The sequence below is a fragment of the Bombyx mori genome, chromosome 7 (genome assembly GCF_030269925.1).
Source record: "Bombyx mori chromosome 7, ASM3026992v2".
NCBI lineage: Eukaryota > Metazoa > Arthropoda > Insecta > Lepidoptera > Bombycidae > Bombyx > Bombyx mori.
This window is the reverse complement of record NC_085113.1, coordinates 12113138-12140189: the sequence shown is the minus strand read 5'-3', so window position 1 is coordinate 12140189 and position 27052 is coordinate 12113138. Positions and strand designations below refer to the sequence as shown.

Genomic DNA, 27052 nt, shown 5'->3' with positions numbered 1-27052 from the left:
ATAATAAGTAAAGTTTTGGGTAATACAGTTTTCATAAATTCAAGGGAATCCGAACCTCCTCTTCCTTGAAGGTTTCAGGGCGGGAGCTAGGAACTAAATCGAGTCAAGAACTCGAGAGAAAACGTATTATAATATAATATTATTAATATATAATCATCATCAATTAATCAATCATTATCAATATATATATATATATATATATATATATAATATTAATACGTGAAGCAAAACTTTGTATCCCTTTTTACGAAAATTGCGCGGAGGGAGGAGTATGAAATTTTCCACACTTATACAGAATATAGAGAAGAAGTGCACAATGCTAATATTTTTTTAAAATAATGCATAAAAGATACATGCATAAAGATTAAATCAATAAAGAAAACATTATACATACTACATACTATGTATTTGACGCACACACGCATGCATACTATTTATTGACGTCAAACTTTTGTTCTTAACGTCTGTTGTCAAATTGAAATTAAATATTGTTTGTCTTTGTTAATATTTTTTATGGTGTAGTCTTGACGAAATTTGTGATTATAGAAATATAAAATACAATCATAATAGTGTACAAACTTACAATTATAATGAATTATAGTCGAATTTCGACTACTGCGGGTCCTCTAGTATGTAATAAAATGTAACTGGTCGCTGTCTGTACATGGACGATATCTCAGGAAAACTATTATAGGGGGCTTTATGAACACAATCGAACCCAAAATAATGATTTTTAGAATTTTTGTCTGTTTATCTGTTTGTCTGTGCGTTTGTGCACGCTAATCTCAAAATCACCAAAAATTATTATTTGCAATGTTACTGATATTTTGCGAGACAGCACGCTCACGTACCACCAAGATCTGCCGTGAAACAGTAAGGCGTTTTAGTTTCCAGGGCGGGGCAGCCGTTGTACTGTAAAAGCTGAGACTTAGAACTCATATCTCAAGGTGGGTAGCGGCATTTGCGTTGTTATTGGCTTTCGACAACCACTTAGCATCAAGTGGGACGTTAACTCATTCACTCGTCTAATCAAAAAAGCCTACGGTACGAGATCGGGTGGTGCTATTTTAAGTCGTCGCCACTAAAACTGACACTAGTCTTATCTATATATTCCATTGTTTGTTATATGTGAACGGAACCCTAAAAATGTGTATCTCACTTCCCTTTGTGCATTCATTTTGCCTTCGCTTCACATATTTTTAGATTTTTTTATTTATTAAACTGAATATTGTCGGAAAAAGCCGGTGTTACCAATTTTTATTGTCCGTTTCATTGTACTCTGACGATTTTAGCTACGCTTTGTTGATTATCGTTGCAATTACCGCTTCAAAAGCAGTGAAAAAACACATTAGAATAGAAAACTCCTCTTTTCTTCACTGGTGGTAGGACCTCTTGTGAGTCCGCGCGGGTAGGTACCACCGCCCTACCTATTTCTGCCGTGAAGCAGTAATGCGTTTCGGTGTGAAGGGTAGGGCAGCCGTTGTAACTATACTGAGATCTTAGAACTTATATCTCAAGGCGGGTGGCGCATTTACGTTGTAGATGTCTATGGGCTCTAGTAACCACTTAACACCAGGTGGGCTGTGGGCTCGTCCACCCAGCTAAGCAATAAAAAAAAATCGGTTGTCTGTAAAGTCGGTTTACTGACGATAGTTGAACGTGACAACGTCATAAGAAAATACTGATGGAATGGTTTCATTTTTCAATTATCGCAATTATCGTTGCTATAAACAATTGACACCACATTCACTTTTCACTGAACTTCATACTTGACGACAACATGTAAATGTATTATCTAATATATAAAATTCTCGTGTCACAGTTTTTGTTGCCATACTCCTCCGAAACGGCTTGACCGATTTTGATGAAATTTTTTGTGCTTATCCGGTATCTATGAGAATCGGCCAACATCTATTTTTCATCCCCCTAAATGTTAGGGGTAGTCCACCCCTAAATTTTTTTTTTTATCTTTTAGACAACATTTTTAATTTCTGTTTTTTTATGATACAACATACAAAAATACATACAATCCTCAATTTTCACCTTTCTACGATCAACCCTTATTTTTTATTTGCTAATTAAAAACTTTAAATTTTTTTGTGAGATTTGGTTTTAATTTTGTCATGACGTAGAATAAAAAAAATCATATTACTCTGAAATTTTCACCCCTCTACGATCAACCCCAATTTTTTATTTGTTAATTATAAACTTTAATTTTTTTGGCAAGATTTTCATTTTTATTTTTATTTTGTCATGAATTAAAATAAAAAATCTGATGTTACTCTCAATTTTTCATCCCTCTATGATCAACCCCTATTTTTTATTTGTTAATTATAAACTTAAATTTTTTTGGCAAGTTTTTTATTTTGTTTTGTCATGACTTAAAATAAAAAAAAATCATATTACTCTCAATTTTCACTCTTATACGATCAACCCCATTTTTCCATCCCGATTAATATTTTTTTATTCTATGCACAGATCCGCAATAAGGTTGCAAGATGGCAATCAAATATTATAATTGTAGTACGATAAATTCTTATTCAGAGTTTATAATTTCAAGTTCCTTTAATTATGTTTTTTTTAAATTGAATTTGATCTCCCGCCCTCGCCGGTCGACTACTGCTCAACTATCCCCGCCAGGTGTCACCACTCATCCAGCAAACATCACGTAGTAGGGATGAGGACGAAGCCGGTCTCCTGTCTTACTTACTCACTATACATCATAGATTATACACTTAATATATTTGAGAGCTATACATAACTATACTATACATTTTTTAGTCATGTTTTTTTGGTTTTATTTGTGTATTAATAGTATGTTCAGTAGGTCTGAGAATCGGCTACTATCTATTTTTCATACCCCTAAGTGAAAAGGGTTGTCCACCACAAACATTTATTTTTTATTTTACTTTTTTGGATATATTTTTTTTGTTTATAATGAGGTATTATGTGGTTAAATGAGGTTTTTTTATCTTAGTAGAATTTCCCTAGAAATCTTATTTAAGGCAACACAACGTTTGCCGGGTCAGCTAGTTGTATATAAGTATCAGCTGTCCACGCGGATGCATCGCTCACTCAAGTAGGAGAGAGACCGATGTCAAACGCTGCCGAACGCGGAGACCGATTGTGCCTCTTTGTCGCTCGTTGCGCGCTCTCGCTTGCACTTCAACTCTTAAATGGAACGCCTCAGAGCGAGGTAACGCCGCATGAGTCATGCTTTTTCGTGCGTGCAGCCGGCTCCATCGAATTATAAGACGTTGTCACGTCAAAAAAAACTTTAGCGTGTTCTTTCCTGTCACCAGGTCGACCTCAACCAACCTTAACGTGGTTGATCAACAACAAGCCTATAGAAGACCACACGGTCCTCAAGAACGACGGCAAGGTCATCGTGAGCCGGATCAGCATAGGAGGAGCCGAGAGGAATTGGTTGAACACCAGCATACGATGCCAGGCCACCAACACTCCGCTGCTAAGTCCTCACGAAAGGACCGCCAGGGTTGAAATGCATCGTGAGTCATGTCTTAGAGAAATTTAATAAAGACCCACGAACTAGGGTAATGAACTTCTTTTTTTAATGCGTACACAGATCAAGTTCAAGACGAGCTCAAGGCGTACTTGATATATGAGGCTGTCAGCCAAAAATGGCCTAACCCACAATTTTTCATAATAACGCTTATATGTATATAATGTATTATTTTATTCACATAAAAATAAAGTTTACTTGGGTAAAACTATAGTTATACAAATTGAGTTGCTTTATAAAGAGAAACAACATTTAAAGCTATTGCTTCACCAGTTTTTATGTTTTTTTTTTATATTTTACAATTTAAAAATGTTTTTTTTTATTTCTTATGGTCCTTCTACTAATGTTTCAATGTTCAAATTTACATTTATGTCACCTGTATAACATATTAACCTCTTTATGTCATAAATCATATGGAGGTTACATGTATATTGCTATTTATTGAAAATATAATAAATTTTGATCCAAAACCGGCCTATCCACAGTTTCACGCATAGATAAGAGATGGCTTTGTAAAAACATTATTTTTGCGCGTATTGTTTTTTTGCCTACTCAGATTCAAAAGTCATAAAAACTTTAGCCTCATTGCTTCATAATAACTATGGTAAGCTTGGGCCACTTTTGCGCTGACCGCCTCATATGAGGTCGAACTCTCAATTCTATTACATCAAGGCTGTCCTACCTCTATTGATAATTCTTAGCTGCGGTAAGGCGTATTATAAGCTAGATTTAGATAAGCTCGTACGCGTAGGTGTCTGGTCCGTTTTTGTTGCGTTGCAGTAAAGCCGTTCTTTCTAATGTGCGGTCGATATCATAATTAATAGTATTTCTTTGGGTTTTCGTGGTCATGAGCGATGTGGTGAGCACGAAAACAGTAAAATATTCGAAAGCTTGTTAATAATATTATAATGACAGATAATCTATATATTAATACGTGAAGCAAAAACTTTGTATCCGTTTTTACGAAAGTTGCGCGGACTGAGGAGTATGAAAATTTCCACACTTATAGAGAATATAGAGAAGAAGTGCACAATGCTATTTTTTTTTTAATTATGCATAAAAGGTACATTAAATCAATAAAGAAAACATTACACACACTACATATCATGTATTTGACGCACACACGCATGCATACTATTTATTGTGAAACTTTTGTTCTTGACGTCTGTTGTCAAATTGAGAATAGATTAAATATTGTTTGTCTTTGTTAATGTTTGTTTAAAGTGCAGTCTTAGCGAAATCTGTAAAGAAGTAGAATAGCCTTTGGCAACAGAATCATAATCATGTACAAACTTATAGTTTCAATTAATTATAGTCTAATTTCGACCACCGAGGGACCACTAGTAATATAATAAACACAATAAACAGAAAGAATATAATGGAACTTAAACCAATGTAGTAAATCAATGGAGTCTTAATTAATATAATTGGTACTTCGAACTGACGTGTAATATTTTTTTATTGCCCTTGTAGTCAGACGAGCATAGAGTCCACCTGATGGTGAGTGGTTACCGTCGCCCATGGACCTCAGCAATGCCAGGGGCAGGGCCAAGCCGCTGCCTACCGTGAACAGTATCAAGATTTGATTTATCAATAGCCTTCAATTGTCTCCTAATAGCCGAAAATCGCCTTGAATTCGTCAAAACTTTAATAGTATTGAAAATATGAGCTACTAAATGAAAAACATATAAGAGCAGTAGGGTAGTTTAGTGCTCTCTCGCTCTGTCACCAGCAGTCCACGCTAAATTCTCATAGAGTTATTATAATTGATATTTTGTTATTCACCAGTGCGTCCACTTTCGGTCCTGATCAGTAACAAACCAGGACAAATGTCGGCCGATATGGAAATGACTCTTGTGTGCGTCTCGCACGGCAGTAGACCGCCAGCTCAGATAACGTGGTTCAGAGAAAACAGAAGATACACAAGGGGAAAGGTGAGAGTCAGTGTATTGAATAGTATTGTCACACTTTGAAGTCGCCGTGGCCTAAAGGATAAGACGTCCGGTGCATTCGTATCAAGCGAACCCCGCAGACAGGTACCAATTTTAACCACAGTGAAGGAATAACATCGTTTAATAAAAACCAAACCCTCAAAAATGATATTTTGCGTAATTACTTATGGTAGGGCGTCTTTTGTGTCCGCGCAGGTAGGTGCCACCACGCTGCCTGTTTCTGCCGTGAAGCAGTAATGCGTTTCGGTTTGAAGGATGAACCAGCCGTTATACTGTAAAAACTGAGACCTTAGAACTCACATCTCAAGATGGGCGACGGCATTGACGCCGTTAACGTCTATTGACCATTTAACACTAGACAGGCCGTGAGCTATTTATTCATCTTAGAGCAATAAAAAAAAACAATATAGTTTATTCTTCAAGTTTATTTCTCAAGTCTGGTGGCGTTTAAGTCCTGAAGACAGGGTTACAATATCAAGACGTTCATCTTTAAGAGTATTGCTTCCCACAGCACAGCGAGTTCACCAATGAGACCACGACAGTGAGCCGGCTGACGATGCTTCCCCAACCAGAAGACGACGGCGCCATCATCAGATGCAGAGCCGACAATCCCGTGCTGAGGGTCGCCCTGGAAGACTCATTCATGATGAGCGTTGTCTGTAAGGACTACAGTAAAATATCCTTATTCGCGCTTCCTTCTTTAGCCTTTCTCATTATTCGCGCATTAAAAAACTGCGACCCAATCCCTATATTCGCGGGTAAGGATTTGTTTATTTGCGGATCTAATCGCTAAATCGGTACATACACATTTATAAAAAGGATTCCAATATGTAGGCTGAGCCTTTGCTCACCCACCTGTCCTGGTGAAACTAGAAAGGCCTCCGGGATACCAGTAATCACCAATCCTAAAAAAAAAAAAACCAACAGGCTGGTTCTGGTCCAGCGGGGTATTCCGGGACACCAGCGGCACCGTCTGGGCGGCCCGAAGGGCTGCCGTACCGAGACGGCCGACGTTTCAGAGCCTTCGATTCGCCTCGAAGGCTCCGTCGGCTGGGCGTCCTTGGGGTGAGCCGCGCCGTCTGGTTGTAGTGTTGACCGCGGTAGCCCCCCTATCTCATCCGCGTTCTGACCTCGGAGGGGATCGGACGTCGGGTGTAAGAGTGCAGGGGAGTCGTTTAGTGGGTGGGTCCTAAAATCCTTGGGCCCGCGGTCTGCTCACAACACCATGCAGATCGTTGAGTCTCACATACCCGGCGCGCCCCTTTTGCGCGGGGTCCTCGTAGGAGGTTCGGCCCTCTAACCGAAAAAAAAAAAAAAAAAAAGGTATCCAACCGAATATGCTTTTTAAAGGCGTCGTTAAATGGACTAATAAAAAAGTAAAATAGACTTTATTTTACAATAACGCTTAAAGTACATTTTTATTTTGTCACCTAGGAGCGTATCCTCTATAATCCCGTACATGTAAATGACCATGTTACCATACACCAAAGAGCTTTTACTAGGGACTCTGGTCACCGTACTCGTCGAACTCGACAAAGAGTTCGACGTGCAACCTAACCCATGAATCAGCTCGCTGAGTTTCTCGCCAGATCTTCTCAGTGGGTCGCGATTCCGATCCGATAGTAGATTCATTTGCGAAGCTATTGCCCTTGAGTTGTTAGGTCTCCTTCGGAGGCGCTCGGGCAGCTGTTAGCAAATCCCACCCCTCCTGCCTGAGCCTTTTCTCGCCCGCCTGTCCTGGTGAAACTGGAAAGGCCTCAGGGCCACCAGTAATCCTTCAATCATAAAAAAGAGCTTTTACTGTATAATAATATCTCAAAACGATAACACATCTTCATAAACATCATCATCTTTGGCACCTAAATTGTATTATTTAAAACTGTACTGCATCAACAATTGCAGAAAAAAAAACATATATTTTGCACACTTTTTAGCTTAGCAAACCTTAGCTTGGTGTGTCTTGGCTGGGTGGTCGTGATCGTCATATAGTGTTGGAGGTGACAGACTTGACGCGTCTCACGACATCCCTCCATCTCACCAGCTCGAGGGCATTCTACTGCACTCAGAGGACCTCCCACTGTAGTTATAATTAGGTCGATCTACTACACTGGTTAACTATCTGCGCGCGATCTTGTTTCAGTTATGGTGCGCATGCAACAGAAATTGTAAAAGTCATTTTAATTGACATCAAGATGCTCAACTTGATAATTAGCGCACGCAAAATGGACTAGTGACGATACAATAATTTTGTAACGCTTCTCTGATATTCCGACCAGTATCGCCCAGATAAAAAAAACATGTGTGCAATTCACACGTGGTAGAAGTGAAACCTTCCAAAATTAAAATACAATTATCCTAAACGTCTTAAGTATATGTAAAATTTTGTCATTCGTAAATAATTGTAAGGTAGCGCCCTCTGTGAATTGATATTTTAATTTCACGTATAATCCTAAATTAAAATTCACTACAAGAGCTTTCATACACACGTTAGTATTAAAAAATCTCACAGATGGCGCTGTATTAAATAGTATGTATATTTCTGTCTCATTCTTTGCTGGCTTCATCCTACACATTTTTGTATTTGTGTCTCTTACCTGTCATTTTTTCCGTTGCATCCGGTTTGAAATCACAACGATTCTAAAGAAGTTTTCACTTCAAAAAAAATTTAAATTAATTCTTAGTTCGCTTTGCTGCTTAAGCGTGTTTTTTTGTTTATTTTTAAACTACTATTTAAACATCAGGTAAGTAGCTTAGACCAGATTGGCAGAATAGGGTTGTACGCACGGCAGTATGTATATGATATTCCTCCCTATCAGACCCAAGCGACGGGGCAACACGAAACCGCCATCGCCCGAAAAATGCCTTGTCAAATCCTCTGAATCCGCTTTCGGTGCTTTTAGGCCCTTCAAGCACCGGTCACCGTCTGAGCGAGCTGAATTATAGACAAAGCCCACTGAGTTTCTCGGCGGATCTTCTCAGTTTTTCGCGATTCCGATCCCGTGGTAGATTCTGCGAAGCGCTGCTCTTGCTAGGGCTACTAGTGTTAGCAAATTCTCTCAGGTTAAGTCCGTGAACTGACCGACCCGTCCGGGCGTAGCTGAAATAGTCGCCAAGGCTACCAGCAAATAAGCAGGGAAAAAAGCAAGACATTTATTTATATTCCAGAAGTATATATTGGTTGTTTTGTTGCGGAGACGCTATACAAGTAACAAAGCTTCTTAATACCACCAATTGGCTGTGTAACATGAACGATAATCTCAGTATTAAGCGCCATGACAAGTCCAGGGTTTCAGTAGATTCTTCAGCAGCAGTCAAATCTACTTCTAGCATGGCTGGCATCCATGAGCTCACACATGTGGTCAGCTCCGGCACAAACTGCCGCCTATTGAGTTAATTCAGTCTTTGAACGTCATAAAAACCTAATACGCATATTGAAGACTAGCGGGCCGCTTCGGCTCCGCTCGGGTCTTTAACAAAAATTTCAACGTAATTTGACGTAATAATAATGTGTTCTACAAAGTCGTAGTACATTATTTTATTCTATCATCAATAGTTTTCGCAGGGGACGCGATGTAAAGAATATTTTACATAATTTTTCTACACCTTAGGTTATATTATTGCATTTTTAGTAAGGATCCTTAATTTTATTTCATAAAAGATTATAGCCTATGTCACTGGGGAATAGTGTAGCTTTCAAACATTGAAAGAATTTTTCAAATCGGTTCAGTAGTTTCGGAGCCTATTCAATACAAACAAACAAACAAATCTTTCCTCTTTATAATATTAGTATAGATATAGATACAGGTTAATCACTTTCCAACAGACCGACCGGTATTGACAATGGCATTAGGCAGCACATTGAACCCGAACGACATCAAAGAAGGCGACGACGTATACTTCGAGTGCAACATCAAGGCGAATCCAAAGGAACACCGCATCACTTGGTATCACAACGTGAGTGAGTCAACGATACTTACTCTCTTTCATAAATTACAAACGATATAATAAATACGATCTTATTAAATTAATAGCTGACCCGGCAGACTTCGTAGTGCCTCAATCGATAAATAAAAGACTTAAACATTATTTAATTCCAAGCATTTTCATATTGGAGTGGCGACCACGTAATGGCAAGCGCAGTGTGGGACGGCCACCTACTAGATGGACCGACGACCTAGTAAAAAGCGCTGGGTCTCGTTGGATGCAGGTGGCAATGGACCGGTCGCACTGGAAATCTATTGGAGAGGCCTATGTTCAGCAGTGGACGGCGATAGGCTGAAATGATGATGATGATGATTATCATATTTATTTACCTTTTAAACCTTCTCTGGACTTCCACAAATAATTCAAGACCAAAATTAGCCAAATCGGTCCAGCCGTTCTCGAGTTTTAGCGAGACTAAGGAACAGCAATAAATTTTTATGCATATAGGTAGATAGGTGTTTCTGTCACTAAATAATTTATTCCTATTTTAAACTTTGCAGTGCTTTAAATAGTATCATTATATGTTATGTCAAGTGAGCTTCGAATTAAGCTTTCTATGAGTATTGGCGGCAGTAAGAAGCTATTAAAAGCGAACAGAGATGTTAATATTAATGCCGATAATTGATTCGGCTCTTGATTGACCTTGGCATTGGTCTTTTTTTTATTGCTCTTGTAGGCAGACGAGCATACGGCCCACCTGATGGTGAGTGGTCACCGTCGCTCATGGACGTCAGCAATGCCAGGGGCAGAGCCAAGCCGCAGCCTACCATGGATGCCGATGTCCATGGACGACTGTAGCCACTCACCATCAGGTGGACCATATGCTCGTCTTCCAATAGAAGCGCTAAAAAGAGAACGGACTACATAAAAAAATTTGAACCGGTTTTTTTTTACAAAACAAAATTTTGTAGGATGAGCCGGTCCTCCAGAATATATCGTCAGGAGTCTTCATCAGCACCAAGTCCTTAGTTCTGCAGCGGGTGACGAAGGTGGATGGAGGTCTGTACACGTGTCGAGCTGCTAATCAGATGGGAGAATCTCACAGTCGGGCCGTTTACCTTAGAGTTCAATGTAAGTTTTACATTTTTTTTTATTGCTTAGATGGGTGGATGAGCTCACAGCCCACCTGGTGTTAAATGGCTACTGGAGCCCATAGACATATAGTTATTTATTTAGACACACCAACAGCAATACACACAAAACATTCAAGCTTAAAAGTAACAAGTATAAAATTAAGTACCGGTATATAAGCCAGTTACAGGCATGTACAGCAATCTCATATAACATCACACTATGACAAGTTACAGCAATTTTACAAACAACGGAAAAATACAACGTAAATGCGACACCCACCTTGAGATATAAGTTCTAAGGTCTCAGTATGGTTACAACGGCTGCCCCACCCTACAAACCGAAACGCATTACTGCTTCACGGCATAAATAGGCAGGGTGGTGGTACCTACCCGTGCGGACTCACAAGAGGTCCTACCACCAGTAAAGGAGTTTTGTTTCTGTCGGTCTTAGATGCTCCGACTTGCGCCCAACCTTCTCCCCTGGTGGTCGGCGCGCGACTGGACGAGCCTCTCCGCGTGCGGTGCACCGTCAGCGCCGACCCCGCCGACGTCTCCTTCTACTGGCAGTTCAACAACAGCGGCGAGAGTTTCCAAGTCTCCCCCGCTAGATACGGTGAGGAATTCAATGAGCTCGTTGTGGCCTAAAGGATAAGACGCTCAGTGCATCGACCTTTGGAACAATAAAAAAAAATATTTTATTTCGAGACATCACATTCTATAGCAGTGGTTCCCAAACTTATTTTGTCTACTGCCCACTTTGAGAATAAAAATTTTTTTTAACGCCCCCATTTTTTCTACCTACTTAAAACCACTATGGCGACAGCTCAGTCGGTGTCTAAGAGTCCTCCTAGATAAAATTACAAATCGACTTCCAAGCCTCTACACAACGCCCTCATTTTTTTCTGGATCTACTACCGAATTTATCTTAACTCTGTACTTTATATTCTCTCTGTACTAGATATGTGTCGTTCGCGAACGAACGAATCAAACGACCCGGTTCTCAAAATCCGCGCGAACGATAGGGTCACTTCAAAAAATATGAGTCGTTCACTAGATCGACTCGTTTAACAAGACCTAATCAGAAGAAAAGAACCATACACGACAGTCATTCGGGTCATTTCGGGTTGCCGGGTCTCGACCCGCGCCCGTCTCGGTTAGTCGTATAATGACGCATATCGCATTTGAATTATTTTGATCTCACGTAAAAAATCGAACTATAACAGTTCCTTTAAACTGTTATTCAATACTAAACTTTATATTAATATTAATTACGTCAATAATTGATGTGATAAACGGTAATCCAAACGTTCGACTGAACGGGTCGTACGAACCGGATCAGTTTGTCAACAGGTCAGTATTGATCTGAATCTCTATAATTGAACGAACGACACATATCTACTCTGTACGCTGTCTGAATAACCTTTAATAGCCCTCTATTAAATAACTTTGTCACTAGAATCGCATTTACAAATAATGGCATAATTTAAATAAGATAATTCAAATTCGTTTATCATTTGAAATCTACGAATAGAAAATACGTGCTCAATACTAAGTTTACAAATATACCTAATAGAATTTAAACATATAATATTCGTTCGTCACCACGAAAACTGTAACGGGAAACTGTAAAAATTTATTCGAAATCAAATCGTAAAAGTAGTTTTCACTTTACCCGCGGCCCGCTAAAACTGTACAGAATTATTCACGAAGCAATTGCTCTTGAGTTGTTAGGTCTCCTTTGGTTAGCAAATTCCACCCCTCCTGGCTGAGTCTTTGCTCGCCCACCTGTCCTGGTGAAACCTGGTTCAAGAAAAAGAAAACCAAAGAGAACTTTATTTTTTTTTTATTTTTTTAAATTTAATTCTTTAAATTATCGCCGTGTATTAACTTCATCACAGCTAGCACTTCTTGAATCTTTCACTTTATCAACGAGGGTTAACTTAAAGAGAATACCTGCATGGCGTTAAATTTGCTTTTGTATAACATTTTGTGCAATAAAGAATTTACATTCATTCATTCATTCATTCATTCAATCATACATCCATTCATTCATTCAAAATTTGGTTCACAAAACAAAAACAACCTAACGCCAATTGGAATAGAGCAGACATTTAATCCGTCTTTAAAATGTTATGATATTTTGTAAGCAGTGTCCACGGGCGGCACCACCAGTGAGCTCCGGTACCGGGCGGCCAGCGAACGGGACTACGGGGCCCTGCTGTGCCGCGCCACCAACTCGGTCGGCAGACAGAAGCGGCCGTGCGTCTTCCAGATTGTTCCGGCAGGTCAGTGACATGTCCGGCATCAGGCGAACTCTATCTCGATAAGCGGCGGCAGGACAATGTTGACAGGGCTCAGTTCACAGTCCATTAATGCTAGGCTAGTCCCGATCCTGCGGACAGAATGGAAAGCAGTCGACGTCGCCCTAAACACGTCATTTCGGATCCTCCCGATCCACTAACGGTGCTTTTATAACGGCCGTCTGGTGTAGTGGTAAGTGACATGGTCACTACACAAGGGGGTCGCGGGTTCGAATCCCGACAAGGGAAGATATTTGTATGATAAATATAAATGTCTTTTCCAGGGTTATGGATGTATATTAAATATGTGTATGTGTATAATAAAAATCTTACATTTATTTCCGTTATCTGGTACCTGTAACACAAGTTCTTTACGAACTTATCACGGGACCAGTTAACGTGGCGCGACTGTTAGTATATAAACAAAAAAAAAAAAATCGTCGAACTCGTCGAACCTGTCGCTTCCGATGAAGGGCTCGACGAGTAAATTAGCCCTCAGATACAGTCCACTGAGTTTCTCGCTGGATCTTCTCAATGGGTCGCGTTCCATGGTAGATTCTGCAAAGCACGGCTCTTGCTAGAGTTCGTGTTAGCAACGTCGTCAGGTTTGAGCCCCGTGAGCTCACCTACTATTTAAGGTTACGCTGAAATGGCCTCTCAAGGCTCTGAGCTTAGTAGGGAAAAAAAAAGCTAGGCTAGTGTTCATTTAACCTGGTATTGGACTGGACGTTTATACTAAAAAAGGAGGGTAGGGCAACGGCTGTATACTGAGACCTTAGAATTCATATCTCAAGGTGGGTGGCGGCATTTACGTTATAGATGTCTATGGGCTCCGGTAACCACTGGACACCAGCTGGACTGTGAGCTCGTCCACACATCAACGCAATTAAATAAATAATTAAAGAAACGTATTTATTCAAATTCAGGGCTTTTTCAGTTTCGCCACGCGAAGGATTCACTGGTGGTAGGACCTCTTGTGAGTCCGCACCACCCTGCCTATTTCTGTCGTGAAGCAGTAATGCGTTTCGGTTTGAAGGGTGGAACAACCGCTGTACCTACTAAAACTGAAATCTTAGAACCCATGTCACCTCATTATGGGCTGTTATGGGCTATTTATGAGTAATAGATGCAGTTTTTAAAGATTAACAGTCAATTTTTGTGAATTAAACTTTTATGTGCATTAAGTTAATCAAGTAAATACGTAAATTTCGCCTTGGAAACGCAGTTAAATCAACAAAATACAAATACGAATGTTAGTTGCGACCGTTAACTCGGCCGAGGGCTGTGAAACTGAATTAAACGTCCGTTTTTACGACGTAGCCGGTACGTGGAAACATCTCTATGAAAGAAATGTTTTTTTTATTGCTTAGACAGATAAGCTTTATCACGGTCGTTGTAATGTTAAGTGGCTACCAGAGTCCATAGGCATCACGATGTGAATTCCACAGCTGAACATGGGACATGTGGTTTAAGCCTCAATCGTATAAACTAGCAGCTGAGGAGACTGTCTCGGAGAAAACATGCATTCACCAAGCATCTTGCAATGGGTCAGCAAATACGTAAATTATATCGGCTTCTTAATAGAAAGTCTTAATTGTCAGTTGAAAATGAGCTGTGGTTATCTTTATACCTATAATTATACTGTACGTGTGATGTCACTGAACTCCTCCTAAACGGCTGAACCGATTTAAATGAATTTTTGTGTATGCATTTATTTATTCATTTTGTATATTATTATACAGGACAACGTCTGTCGGGTCCACTAGTATATTATAAATCTATTATTTTTTTTTTTTTTTTTTTTTTTATTGCCTTTGTAGGCAGACGGGCATACGGCCCACCTGATGGTGAGTGGTTACCGTCGCCCATGGACTTCAGCAATGCCAGGGGCAGAGCCAAGCCGCTGCCTACCGAAACATTATATATTAAGCCCATTTGAGTCTTTTTTTTATTGTATAGATGGGTGGACGAGCTCACGAACCACCTGGTGTTAAGTGGCTACTGGAGCTCATAGACATCTACAAAGTAGAACAAGTGGCAGAAGATCAGTACAACGGGCCACTTCAAGCTAAAACCAACTCTGTTAAATTAGAAACCCACTCAAATAATCTTGGTAAATATCTAATGGACAACCAAATTATTACAAGGTGATTTAGAAGAAGAGGTTCTCAAGTTCTACTAGATCCACTATGGGTTGTTTGAGATGGACATGCCACCAGACATTGTGCTCAAAAATTTGTATTTCTCAATACTACGGTTGAATTCCTAAAGACAAAGACAGCTTACAGTCAAATGAATTACGTGTGCGCAGATGAACGAACTAATAACAAGTCAACGGTCGTGAGCATTTGTGAGAAGTCGTGAGCATTCGTGAGCACTCTTGAACACACCGCACGAAACCAATTTTTTCTGGAATCGAAAATATGGCAATTTATTAAACAGGAAACCGTATCAGAAACTTCGGGTCCAATATTCCGTTAATTAGTTACCAACTTCAATTTAACAAAAATGCTACAAAGCAAATTGATAATCAAATCTTCCTCGGAGATATCGAGTTTGCGATTGTAAATCAGTATTTAAATTGATAATTTACGGTCTTAATTAAAACAGTCCCGATCACATTCGGGCCTAAGGTTCCGTTTACACGCCTTGAAAACACCAGTGTGCTTAGTGAGAGTTTTTTAACGTTCTCGATAGCGTAAAAGTTAACTTTTTTTTTTTTTTATTGCTTTCGATAGGCAGACGAACTTACGGCTCATCTGATGGGAAATGATAACCGTCGCCCATAGACATCCAAACTACATCAGTGACTCAGATGCGCTGCCTATCCTGGCCTGGATGGGCAGCCTTATGTATATTACACCGGCTATCCTGTCCTTCAGACCGGAACACAGTATTACTGTTTTGCGGCAGAAATAGACAGGATGGTGGTACCAACCCGAGCGGGCTTCTACACAGAACCCCTACCACCAGTAAAGTTGTATGCAGTTGGAACAGCGCCCCTAGCGGCAAACGCAAGCAAACGTATTATTGAGCACGGTTTGTAACGATACGGTATTGTTGAGCATGTGTTCACTACTCACATTTATGGACGATCCAATCAATTTGTTTAGTCTTATTCTTTCGTTACTGCGAAAGATATGTCCATTAATACGTCATTGTTGCAATGTGACGTCACAGAACCCAGCTTTAAGATATTAATTTATTTTATTAATAAACCCGAAGAACTCACAAGTCAGAAGAAAGCTCGGATACCAATCAAGTCCCCGTGGCGGCCGAGCTTAATGCTCCGCGATTTAAAATACGACCGAAGTTAGTTCCGGATCCGGCAGGAGCCAATATGGCGGTTTGTAATGAGGAAACTTGCTCCCGCGCGATTTACAACGCGACACTTCGATATTTCCATTTGAAAATTTCTAGTAGTATTTATGATTTATAAATAAAATGAGACGCCCTGAATGATTGTTTTTGTTTAACGAAAACGCCTTTCTTATTATCAAGCTAGGGTTTTATGTTACGATACTCGTATAACAGAGCTAACTATATATGCTCTTTTTTTATGGTTGAAGGATTACTGGTGGCCCGGAGGCCTTTCCAGTTTCACCAGGACAGGTGGGCGAGCAACGGCTCAGCCAGGAGGGGTGGGATTTGCTAACAGCTACCCGAGCGCCTCCGAAGGAGACCTAACAGCTCAAGAGTAGCTGCTTCGCGAATGAATCTACTACCGGATCGGAATCGCGACCCGCTGAGAAGATCCGGCGAGAAACTCAGCGAGCTGATTCATGGGTTAGGTTGCACGGCGAACTCTTTGTCGAGTTCGACGAGTACGGTTACCGAGGTCCCTAAGCCTGCTCCTAGTGTTAGAGCTGAAGGCAGCTAACTATATATGCTACTGAACACATCGCGCTACTTGCCTCAATCCGTCTAGAGACTACCTTGCAAAAACACAAAGCCATAAAGAATATATTTTCGTTTTCTATATTTGATCCCCTTTGTCTACCAAATTAACAATGCGGTGATAATGTCACTGGAAAAAGCAACAGTAAATCTTGAATCAAATGGGCATTTATCAGTTACTTGTGGCTTTGCTAAGCTTCTTAACATCTCATATGTCCATGGACGACCGTGACTGCTTTACCCATGTAATTTATTTGAAACCACCTTATACTATATTTTAATTTACCTACCGTCAATAATATGTTCTATTCAATCCTTCTCGGTTCTCTTGCAAGTTACGGTCTGCAGAACAAGTCTCCATTTATGGCGTGGTCTTATAGCGACAATGTATCTTATTGTCTTGTTTTTTTGCATGACACGTTCGAAAGCGAAGAACTTGCTATCTTTATGAGGCGGACCGGCTCAATGAACCTCATTGTTCACAGCAAGACCTTCTCCGCCGAGAAACTGTACAACGAATAGAGTTCTAAAGAACAATTTAGCGTATCTTGCTGTGAAATGCGTCGCTGGCTACGACGGGGGATTGACCCAGCACTTCACCCTCGACGCTGTGGGAGAAATCACCAGAGTCCTGGTCAATGCTTCAGCCGGATCAAGTGGTAAGATGCCAGCAGTTTAATTTCCAGTAACGATAAGACGAATTAAGTGGGTAAGCACCATCATTGCCTTAATAGATTTATTTGGCTCTATATGGACTATAAAGCTCACCATTGAAACATAAGAGCTGAGTGCCATTTGTATGGTCTAAATCAGATGTCCCGTAAATTAGCAGGATAATAGTTCTAATAGTGAAGGTTTCTAGTATTCTCTACCTCTAGTACTAGGCAGAAAGCTTTGTCATGGAAAGCTTTGTAGGTAGAAATGCAACTATATACGACAGAAAATATAATGGTAAAAGTCGAGGTAGGCCTTCCACTTCGCCACAATTTGTTTCCATGAAATACGATCCTCTACTTAACTTTCGCGCTTACGTTTCTCGCAGATTTAATAGTGCATCTAAACGTAAGCTGGTCAACCCTGGAGTCTTTGTCGGAAGATGAGGAACTTGTGGTGACAGCACGGAACAGCAAAGGGGCTTCGGATCCCGTTCCCTTGAGAGAAGTGGTCTTCAGAGATGCTGCAAAAAGAGCAGGTATGTTAGCATATACTTGCTTATACTAGATACCTGATGGTGTATGGTCACTGTCGCTAAGGGGTTTCCGTAATGCTAAGAGCATAGTCATGTTACTAAGGGGTTTCGGTAATGCTAAGGGCATAGTCATGTTACTAACGGGTAACGGTAATGCTAAGGGCATAGTCATGTGACTAAGGGGTTTCGGTAATGCTAAGGACATAGTCATGTTACTAAGGGGTTTCGGTAATCCTAAGGGCATAGTCATGCTACAGACTGCAAGTAAGGCCAACACTCAACAAACAGTACAGGAATTAATTCCAGAGCCGTTCTGTACTTGCCAAAAATGGTGGTGTTGAAAAACAATCGTACAGTACCCTGTTAATAGAGATGGATTTTGTTCAGCTGGTGGGGGGCAACAGTAAAACAAAAATGAGGACATCATAACAAATAATCCCCAAAGCCAGACATCGTAATACCATTTGATTGGCTAGACGTCTTCTTACGTAATAAGTTGTATTTTAAACAGCTTTGTCTAAGCAGGCCGAAATATAATTTCTAATTAGCACATTTTTTTGAGAAAAATAGGCATCAGGCTAAGCGGGGTTTTTAATGGCTTCAGTTGGGCTAGCAAGTCAAATGTTGAACTCATTTTATTTTCCTAGATGGGCAGACCGACCCATGACCCAACTGGTGTTAAGTGGTTACCGGAGCTCATAAATACCAACATCGTAAATGCTCCCACCTGGAAATAGAAGTTCTAAGTCTCAGTTTTATAGTAGAACGGCTGCCCCACCCTTCAAGCCGAATTACGTCTGCTTTTTTTTATTGCTTAGATGGGTGGACGAGCTCACAGCCCACCTGGTGTTTAGTGGTTACTGGAGTCCATAGACATCTACAACGTGAAAGCGCCACCCACCTTGAGATATAAGTCCTAAGGTCTCAGTATAGTTACAACGGCTGCCTCACCCTTCAAACCGAAACGCATTACCACTTCACGGCAGAAATAGGCAGGGCAGTGTTACCTACCCATGCGGACTCCCCAGAGGTCCACCAGTGCTTCACGGCAGAAATAGGCGGAGTGGTAGTATCTACCCAAACGAACTCATAAGACGCATCGCTACCGATAAGTGCATTAGCTCACCTTAGTTTTTAATCAATACTAAACACATGGGAGATTCGCCGAAAAAAGATCAGTGGTCAATGAGACTTGTTAAATTACTTACTAGACTTATTTCATAATATATTCACTCGTTTTAAATAGATTCAGAAAGATATAAATCTTCATTAGCGTATAATAAAGTAGGTGTCCCACAAGGGAGCATTTTAGGACCGCTACTCTTTATCATTTATATAAATGATCTCCCAGAACACATACATTACCCATGCAGCTTATTTGCTGATGATATAGCCGTTGTAATCACCAAAGATGCCACACTAGATTTAAATGATGAGATAAATGCTACTGTTAGTAAGGTCATAGATTGGATGAATAAGAATAACTTAAAAGCTAATTTAGACAAAACGAGATATATACAATTCTATAATAGACACAAATTTATTAATAACTTAAATATAACTTATAATAATAACACACTAAATGAATGTAATAGCATAACATTTTTAGGATTAAATGTGGATAATCAATGTAGCTGGAATCTTCACATAGATATTACTTGTAGTAAAATTAATCGATTCTCATATGCACTTTGGCGACTTACAAAAATATGTAATTTAAAAACTGCATTACAGGCCTATCATGGATATGTCGCCTCAAATATCAGATACTGTATACCCCTCTGGGGAAATTCTAGTCACATAAATAGAGTGTTCATTGCACAAAAGCAATGTGTTCGTGCCATGTGCAATATTCATCCTCTGACTTCTTGTAAACCATTCTTCCAAAAACATAATATTTTAACTGTACCATCCATATATATACAAGAATGTTGTTTGTTTGTTAAAAAGCACCCACAATTATATAAATCGTGTGGCGAGTACTGTCAATTTAATACAAGATACCCTACTAAACTAATGTTACCAAGTATAAATACTCGTTACTACCATACAAACTGTTATCCTATGACTATCAGAATATTTAATAAGATACCAAACAGCATAAGAGATCTTCCACTAACTCAATTTAAAAGAAAATTATATTTATGGCTAATAGACAAGGCTTATTATAGTGTGCAAGAATTTTTAAATGATAAGTGTTGTACATAATAAAATATTAGAATAAGAAGTGATAGAATGTAAAAATAGATAGATTTAGTAAATTTTGTGTTATAATTAATATAAAAATAAATTAAATTTTCGCATGCCTAAACAGGCGAAATATATGAAGCTATGTCCTATATCTTGTAAACTATATTTCTGGCGAATAAAGATTTTCTTTCTTTCTTTCTATATAATAGCTTCTCTTTTTTTTTAAGTGTTTCTACAGAACTAAATTGAGCTTATCAATACGAGTGTCTATCTTGTTTTTAGAAAGCACGACAAGAGCGGAGAGCAAGTTTCCCCTGGCTGCAACTTTAGCTGCTCTAGCGGCGATCCTCACTGCAGTGTCCGCTGTGGTCATTGTGCTTTTGCGCAAGTAAGTAAGCTTTTAAGCAAGACTTCGATAGACTAACTCCTTAATATTGATTTATATTTTTTTTGTGCTTTTGCTAGGGCTAGTGTTAGCAAATTCTCTCAGGTTGAGCGCGTGAGCTCACCTCTGCCGTACGGGCGTAGCTGAAATAGCCTCATAGGCTACCAGCGAATAGGGGAACCAGGGGAAAAAAACCACCAAGCTTCATCCGACGCGAATATCTTAGTATCATTCATATACTTATCATATTCATCTAATTTATCCAGTTTATCTACGTGTACTTTTTGAATACCTTAAATAAATTGTCCAAAGCGGTGGATGATGTCAGAAGCTCTGCGATATAGGCAATGTTGAAGGACACAGACTTTAAATACGCGTTGGATTAATCAAATTTGTTATAACTCAATCCTAGTACATGTGACTCTGTCTACAGAGGGCAGAGAACTAAGACGCATCCGATTAAGATATCAAGGGTTGAAAGCCTATTTGGTTTAAGCGAAATTTCTTCCAACTTTGCAGGAGAGCCATTTAAAGTTTAACTAACTGACTAACGCGTGCCATCTCTGCAATGCTTTTATAGTCGAGACGACATCCCTAGATTTATCGAGAACATTCTGGGCAAGTCGAGTAACTTCGATGCGTGTTTCCGCTATCTGACAATAGATAGCGTTGTACTTTTCGAGCGTTCTAGGTGTTACGAGATCCTTTGATATTCGTTTCTGCTATTCGTTGATAGGTGGCCTTACTCCGACGCAACAATAATAACAAAAAAACTTCTTCAGCTATTTGAATGAAGTTTTTTTTTTGTTGCTTAGATGGTTGGACGAACTCACAGCTCACCTGATGTTAAGTGGTTACTGGAGCCCATGGACATCTAAATGCGCCACCCACCTTGAGATATAAGTTCTAAGATCTCAGTATAGTTACAACGGCTGTCCCACCTTTCAAACCGAAACGCATTACTGCTTCACGGCAGAAATAGATAGAGCGGTGGTACCTATCCGCGCGGACTCGCAAGAGGTCCTAACATAATTGAAGTACAATTAAAAACCTTGAAACGGAACTTTAATTACAAAGATAAATGTCGCGTATTAAGCGAAATGGCGCCTAAACCAAATACCCTTCACTTCTCGGTATGTACTGTGAACTATGAAAATATTTCTTGTTACACATTTTAAATGATTATTTTTAAGTGAATCTTAACTCTATCAATTTTTGTACAGGCGCAACGACAACTCCTCGAACAGTAAACGACCATCGCAGAGCGTGGTGCAGGTAGACGCTGAGGGCAGACGCTACCTCATAGCCTACCCTCCCGCTGACAAACCAGAGTCCAAGCCGGATATCCTCAATCCAAAATCTGGTATGTGATGTTCTGACTACTTTTTTTTCAGTTCTTTTTTTTTATTACTTAGATGGGTGGACGAGCTCACAGCCCACCTGGTGTTAAGTGTTTTCTGGAGCACATACACATGTACAATGTAAATGCGTCACCCACCTTGAGATATAGTTACAACGGCTACCCCGCCCTTCGAACCGAAATGCATTACTAATTCACGGCAGAAATAGGCGGGGTGGCGGTATCTACCCGCGTGGATTCACAAGAGGTCCTACCATCAATCAGTAAGAGGTCCTACCATCAATCAGTAAGAGGTCCTACCACCACCTACAATCCTGTATTTGGTTTGTAAAAATCAAACCCCATTGGTGCTAAACGGCTAGCCGAACTCATTTATTGTCTTGGGGAAGGAAATAGACATCAATAAAGTGGCTGTAGCGGTAGCCTTCAAAAGAGAAAGAGAATGAGAGAGAGAAAGAGAGAGAGAGAGGAATACACTTGATTGCATACCAAAACACAATTTACAATTTGACAATTTTGAACATTTCTCGTGCAGACAACGAACCCCCACGCGTGGTGTTGGAGTCATGCGACAGTAAGAACTACGTCATCAGGGAGGTCAATAGTGACCACCGACCTGCGGCATACAACTCTCACACGCCTGACGAAGGATTGGTAAATCTTTATTCCCCTTTATTCTTCACGATCACAATACCCTAAAGATATCCGGCCTAGCTTCCCGGTAACAGCCAGTGCTTTCGATGAATGTAATCGAATTAACAAGAGCTTTATTTTATTTTATTTATACTTTATTTCAGTTTTTTTTTAAACCATAACATTTTGTTGGTAAGAATTATTTATAATCTATGTTAGTAACTTAAAAAAAGAAAAAAGTGTGTGTGTCCGCTCCGACGCACGACTGGAGTTTACTGGATATAAAAAATTAAACGAAACAATACGAGAAATAGTTCTATATTACGACAACACGATACACTACAGATTATTAACAAATTAACGAGACACAAAACAAACGACTAACAAATATATGAAAATACAATAATGAGAGAAACGCGCGATCAGTACGAGGCTTTGTGGCGGACTGCCGGCGCAGCAGCCCGGCGTCACCTGCGATAACGCGGCCGCGCGTTGGCTCCTGATTGGCGCGCGCACGCATCACGCAATCAGGAGCCAATCAGGCGCATAACGCATTTCGTGTGACATGCTAGTACGATTTTGGTCCCCATAATTTTCATACCCCGGGCCTATATATGTAAATCGATTCTAAAGGAGTAAACTCCAAAAAAAGAAAAAAAAAATCTAACACATACGGTACCTACATTTTTTTTTCCTCTAAGTGCCTGCTGCAAAGGCTATTTATTAATCAGCAGTCCCTCGATCTTGCTCGATGTGATTTTCAGAAGACTGTTGTCACTGTCTCTGACTCGACGCTATAACGATGCACTTCTCTTCCGCATTATTGCAAAGAAGTCTTACTTTACTATTTACTGTTGCTTTACTGTTGGTAGAAAGCCTTGTGAGTCCGCACGGGTAGGTACCACCACCCCGCCTATTTCTGCCGTGAAGCTTAATGTGTTTAGGTTGAAGGGTGGGGCAGCCGTTGTACTGTTAAAAGTGAGATCTTACAGCTCAAGTCTCAAGGTGGGTGGCGCATTTACGTTGAGTATGTCTATGGGCTCCAGTAAACACTTAACAACCAGGTGGGCTGTGAGTCCGTCCTCCCATCAAAGCAATAAAAAAAAACTTCACTTTCATTTTTTAAGGCGGTTTTAAAGTTAGCCTTTAAGGGTAGCCATCCAACGCCAGCTCTACCATAGATAAATAAAGATATTTACAAAATTATATGAACAAAAAATCCCGAGGACAGACCCACATCATAATCGCGATAACTTAACGAACAAATCGAATTCTCTCAATCATTTACAGATGCCGCAGAGATAACAAAAGGAATGTACAAATATGGATATGTAAATAATTTAAAAGAAAAAAATATATGTGTATCGTTTCATTGTAAAATTTCCAAGGGATGCCAATATTTTAAATTGTAATGTTTGCATGATGAGACACGAAATTCAGAAATTAGTTAATGTTGTTTTATAAAAAAAAACTAGCGACCCGTCTTCGCTTCGCTTCGGAAACTGTAATTTATTATTGATTTCTCCACTATTTAAAGGATGTTATTATACATATAAACCTACCTCTTCAATCACTCTATCTATCAAAATAAACCGCATCAAAATCCGTTGCGTAGTTTTAAAGATTTAAGCATACATAGGGACAGACAGATATAGGGACAGAGAAAGCGACTTTGTTTTATACTATGTAGTGATATATTATAATGCTGTAAGTTTTACTTTCAATTAGTCTCCAATGGTAACATGGCTGTTTCATAAAAGTGATTGTAAAATAGCTACAAAAGCTTAAAGCGATATATTTTAAGCTCTCTTCGTCAGCTGTGACTGGATATTGCAACCAGACCGATTTTGAAGCTAAAAAAAAATTAATTTTGTATTAGTAAAAACGATTTAAAAACCGATTGCTAGGTTTCACCGGAAAGCTTAAGCCTCATTCAATTTTAAAAAGTAAAATTGATTTAAGAATGGACAAAAAAATTTCGTGTCTCGTCTGTAGAGAGTTTATATTTAATAAATCTTCCATATCAAAATTTTATTAGTTTTAAATATTTTAAGTGTTAAAATTTAAGTCTGTTTGTTGCTAAAGTTTCAAATGTATTTATATGAATATATTATGTACAGAAATGTGTGAGGAGAGTTCCAAAATTATTTGTTTTAAACGAATTTTATTGATTTTACAAAATAATTATTTCCGACTGTATAAATTATAAACTAAGAATGTTCACATTAAAAATAATTTTACAGATTAGGCTCTTGTTTTTTTATTGGTTTAATTGACTAAAACTTAGATAACTATAATTCGAAAAAGTTAATAACTAAAATAAAAACTTAATAACCGGAAAAAACATTCGTGAGTATAATGAAATTTTACGCTTTGGCATTAGTAAAAACCTTAAATTTTGGCTTCCATTTGTTTTAATTTTTTCATTTAAATCCCCTTTTATATTTTATTATCAACGCTAATTTGATAATCTAACAATCCAATAATATACTCCACCAATGTCTACCGGAAATTTGATAAAATTTATTTAAAACAAATACCCCTTTAACTCTTCGATAGGGTAAATTTTATTAATTAAAAATCGCTTATGAAAGGTAATTATTAAATTTTAATTTAATTAAAATGATCGATGATCACCAAAATATATGCGTACGTAAAATTATTTCTTTAAAACAAAAGGATTTAAGTGGTCGTAAAAGGGAATTTACTTAAATGAAATTTTGGTATGTTTTTGAGGTTGCCACGCCTGTAGACGTAATTAAAAGCACTTTTACATAACGCTATTAGTCCCCTCTAGTTCTGCGTACAAAGAAAAATAAACAACGATGCATATCTAATTTCATATTTGGAAAACATTTTACCAAAGAGCTTAATTTAAACTGTATGTTAGTATTTGCTAAAGGTCAGAACAGTTTGTGGATACCACAATGAAATTCTCAATCGAATCGAATTGGTGAAGCTTGTCTTTAAATGAAATAAACGATAGTTGAAATCGTAAATATATTTTTAAGCGAATTTAAAATTAAAGTTCACATACAGAATATAAAATTTTGTACTACTGTAAATATATATCTTTTTTGTAAGTAAACATTTCATTTGTCGTCGTGGGTCAGAGCGTCCGTGAATGGATAAAACATTTCAAAATTTTCATGAACCCGATTTTGAAAATGATCCACTATAATAAACACATTCACGCTGTGACACAACGATGCTTCTTAATAATGTTTAATTTGTATAATTTAAGTTTTTCAAAGAGATATAAATGTGATTGCTATGAATGTTGATTAAATTGAAATATATATAATTATTATTTATAAAAGAAATGTTTTTTTATTACCTCCCTCGTTTTTTTTTTCGGGAATTCGAAGCCAGGATTATCACCTCCCGTATTCGCAGGGTGGGGCGGTTTATGTGAATTTAAACCTACTATACGACCCTGGGGTCAATTGCTGGCCAAGTTCCAGAACTTTACAAGGGATTAAGTTCAAATAAGGCCACAGAGGGTCATAGTACCGCGATTAGTGATGCCTCACGGGATACAGTACTGATAATCGTAACGTAGTGCGGGTCTATAACTTGATTACTGTTTACCATAATGACAGCGCGCAGAGCTAGAACCAATTGTCTTTACTGGCCTCTGAATATACAATATTTATTAATAAAAACACGTACTGCAGACTACAATAGCTGTACCATCTTAACACAGCTGCAGACGGGATGCGAAATTAATTTCGTAATTAAGTACTTGCTGTGAAATTAATTCCGAGTGCTGTATTACTTCTTACGATTCACCACGAACCACTTGTAGTTGTGGCGTAGTTCTGCCGCTGACTTCGAAATTGTAACTCTAGTCAGTTCATCATAGAGTGCAAAGTCAGATCTTATACGTACTAAAGTACGTGAACTGAAACAAAACCACATAATATGTCGATTTGGAGATTTTTTTAAACTATTGCATAGCTTTTATCGCGGCCTTTGAGCGCGGTGACCGAATCAAGAAATTCCGTAACGAAAATAAACCCTAACACTTCCCACCCCACTTACCATGTAGCTCGCGTTCAACATATTCACACTTTGTGCTTGTGTAGTGCTTGTGAATAAGCGCGCGGCATGACGTCGCACTGCATGCGCATCATGAAAAATCTGCCCATCTCTCTCTCGCGCGGTCTAGCTTATGAGTGTCAAGGGGACAGTTAATGTTTTGCTTTTGTTAATGTTTATAAATATAGCGTGGTTTCATTTTATTATTGTTTAATATTAAATTTACTATTTTCATTACACTATTTCCAAATACTTTATAGATTTCACTGTCACAGATACACCGGAGGGATACGGATATAATCCTAAATATAAAAACGGTAAAAAATATTTTAATCGTAATTTGAAGCGTGAAAATACTGCTTGTCCACATATCATGTAATTCAATCAACAACAATATCCATCTGAGTCAAGAATAATTGATGTGATCTCAAGAGATAAATAAATCATAATAATACGTTACGTTGTACCAGCGTGGATTCGATACGAGAACGTATTTGCTAACTCGGATATATTGAGAATATTTAT

General features: G+C 38.9%; 1 protein-coding gene across 2 annotated transcripts in view; it reads left to right on the top strand.

Moving 5' to 3' along the window:
* Positions 1–25809, top strand: part of LOC101746619 (neural cell adhesion molecule 2) — a 118880-nt gene extending 93071 nt beyond the window's left edge. Inside the window, exons 6-18 of one of the 2 annotated variants that reach the window (XM_012690081.4) lie at positions 3303–3509; positions 5312–5457; positions 5987–6134; positions 9299–9429; positions 10371–10530; positions 10984–11145; positions 12683–12817; positions 17215–17388; positions 17772–17921; positions 20391–20496; positions 21717–21856; positions 22389–22507; positions 23777–25809. In XM_012690081.4, coding sequence (XP_012545535.1) covers positions 3303–3509; positions 5312–5457; positions 5987–6134; positions 9299–9429; positions 10371–10530; positions 10984–11145; positions 12683–12817; positions 17215–17388; positions 17772–17921; positions 20391–20496; positions 21717–21856; positions 22389–22507; positions 23777–23791 — 1793 coding nt within the window. In that variant the 3' untranslated portion in view covers positions 23792–25809. The other variant, XM_012690080.4, reaches the window with a different exon arrangement.
* The last annotated feature ends 1243 nt before the right edge of the window (positions 25810–27052 follow it).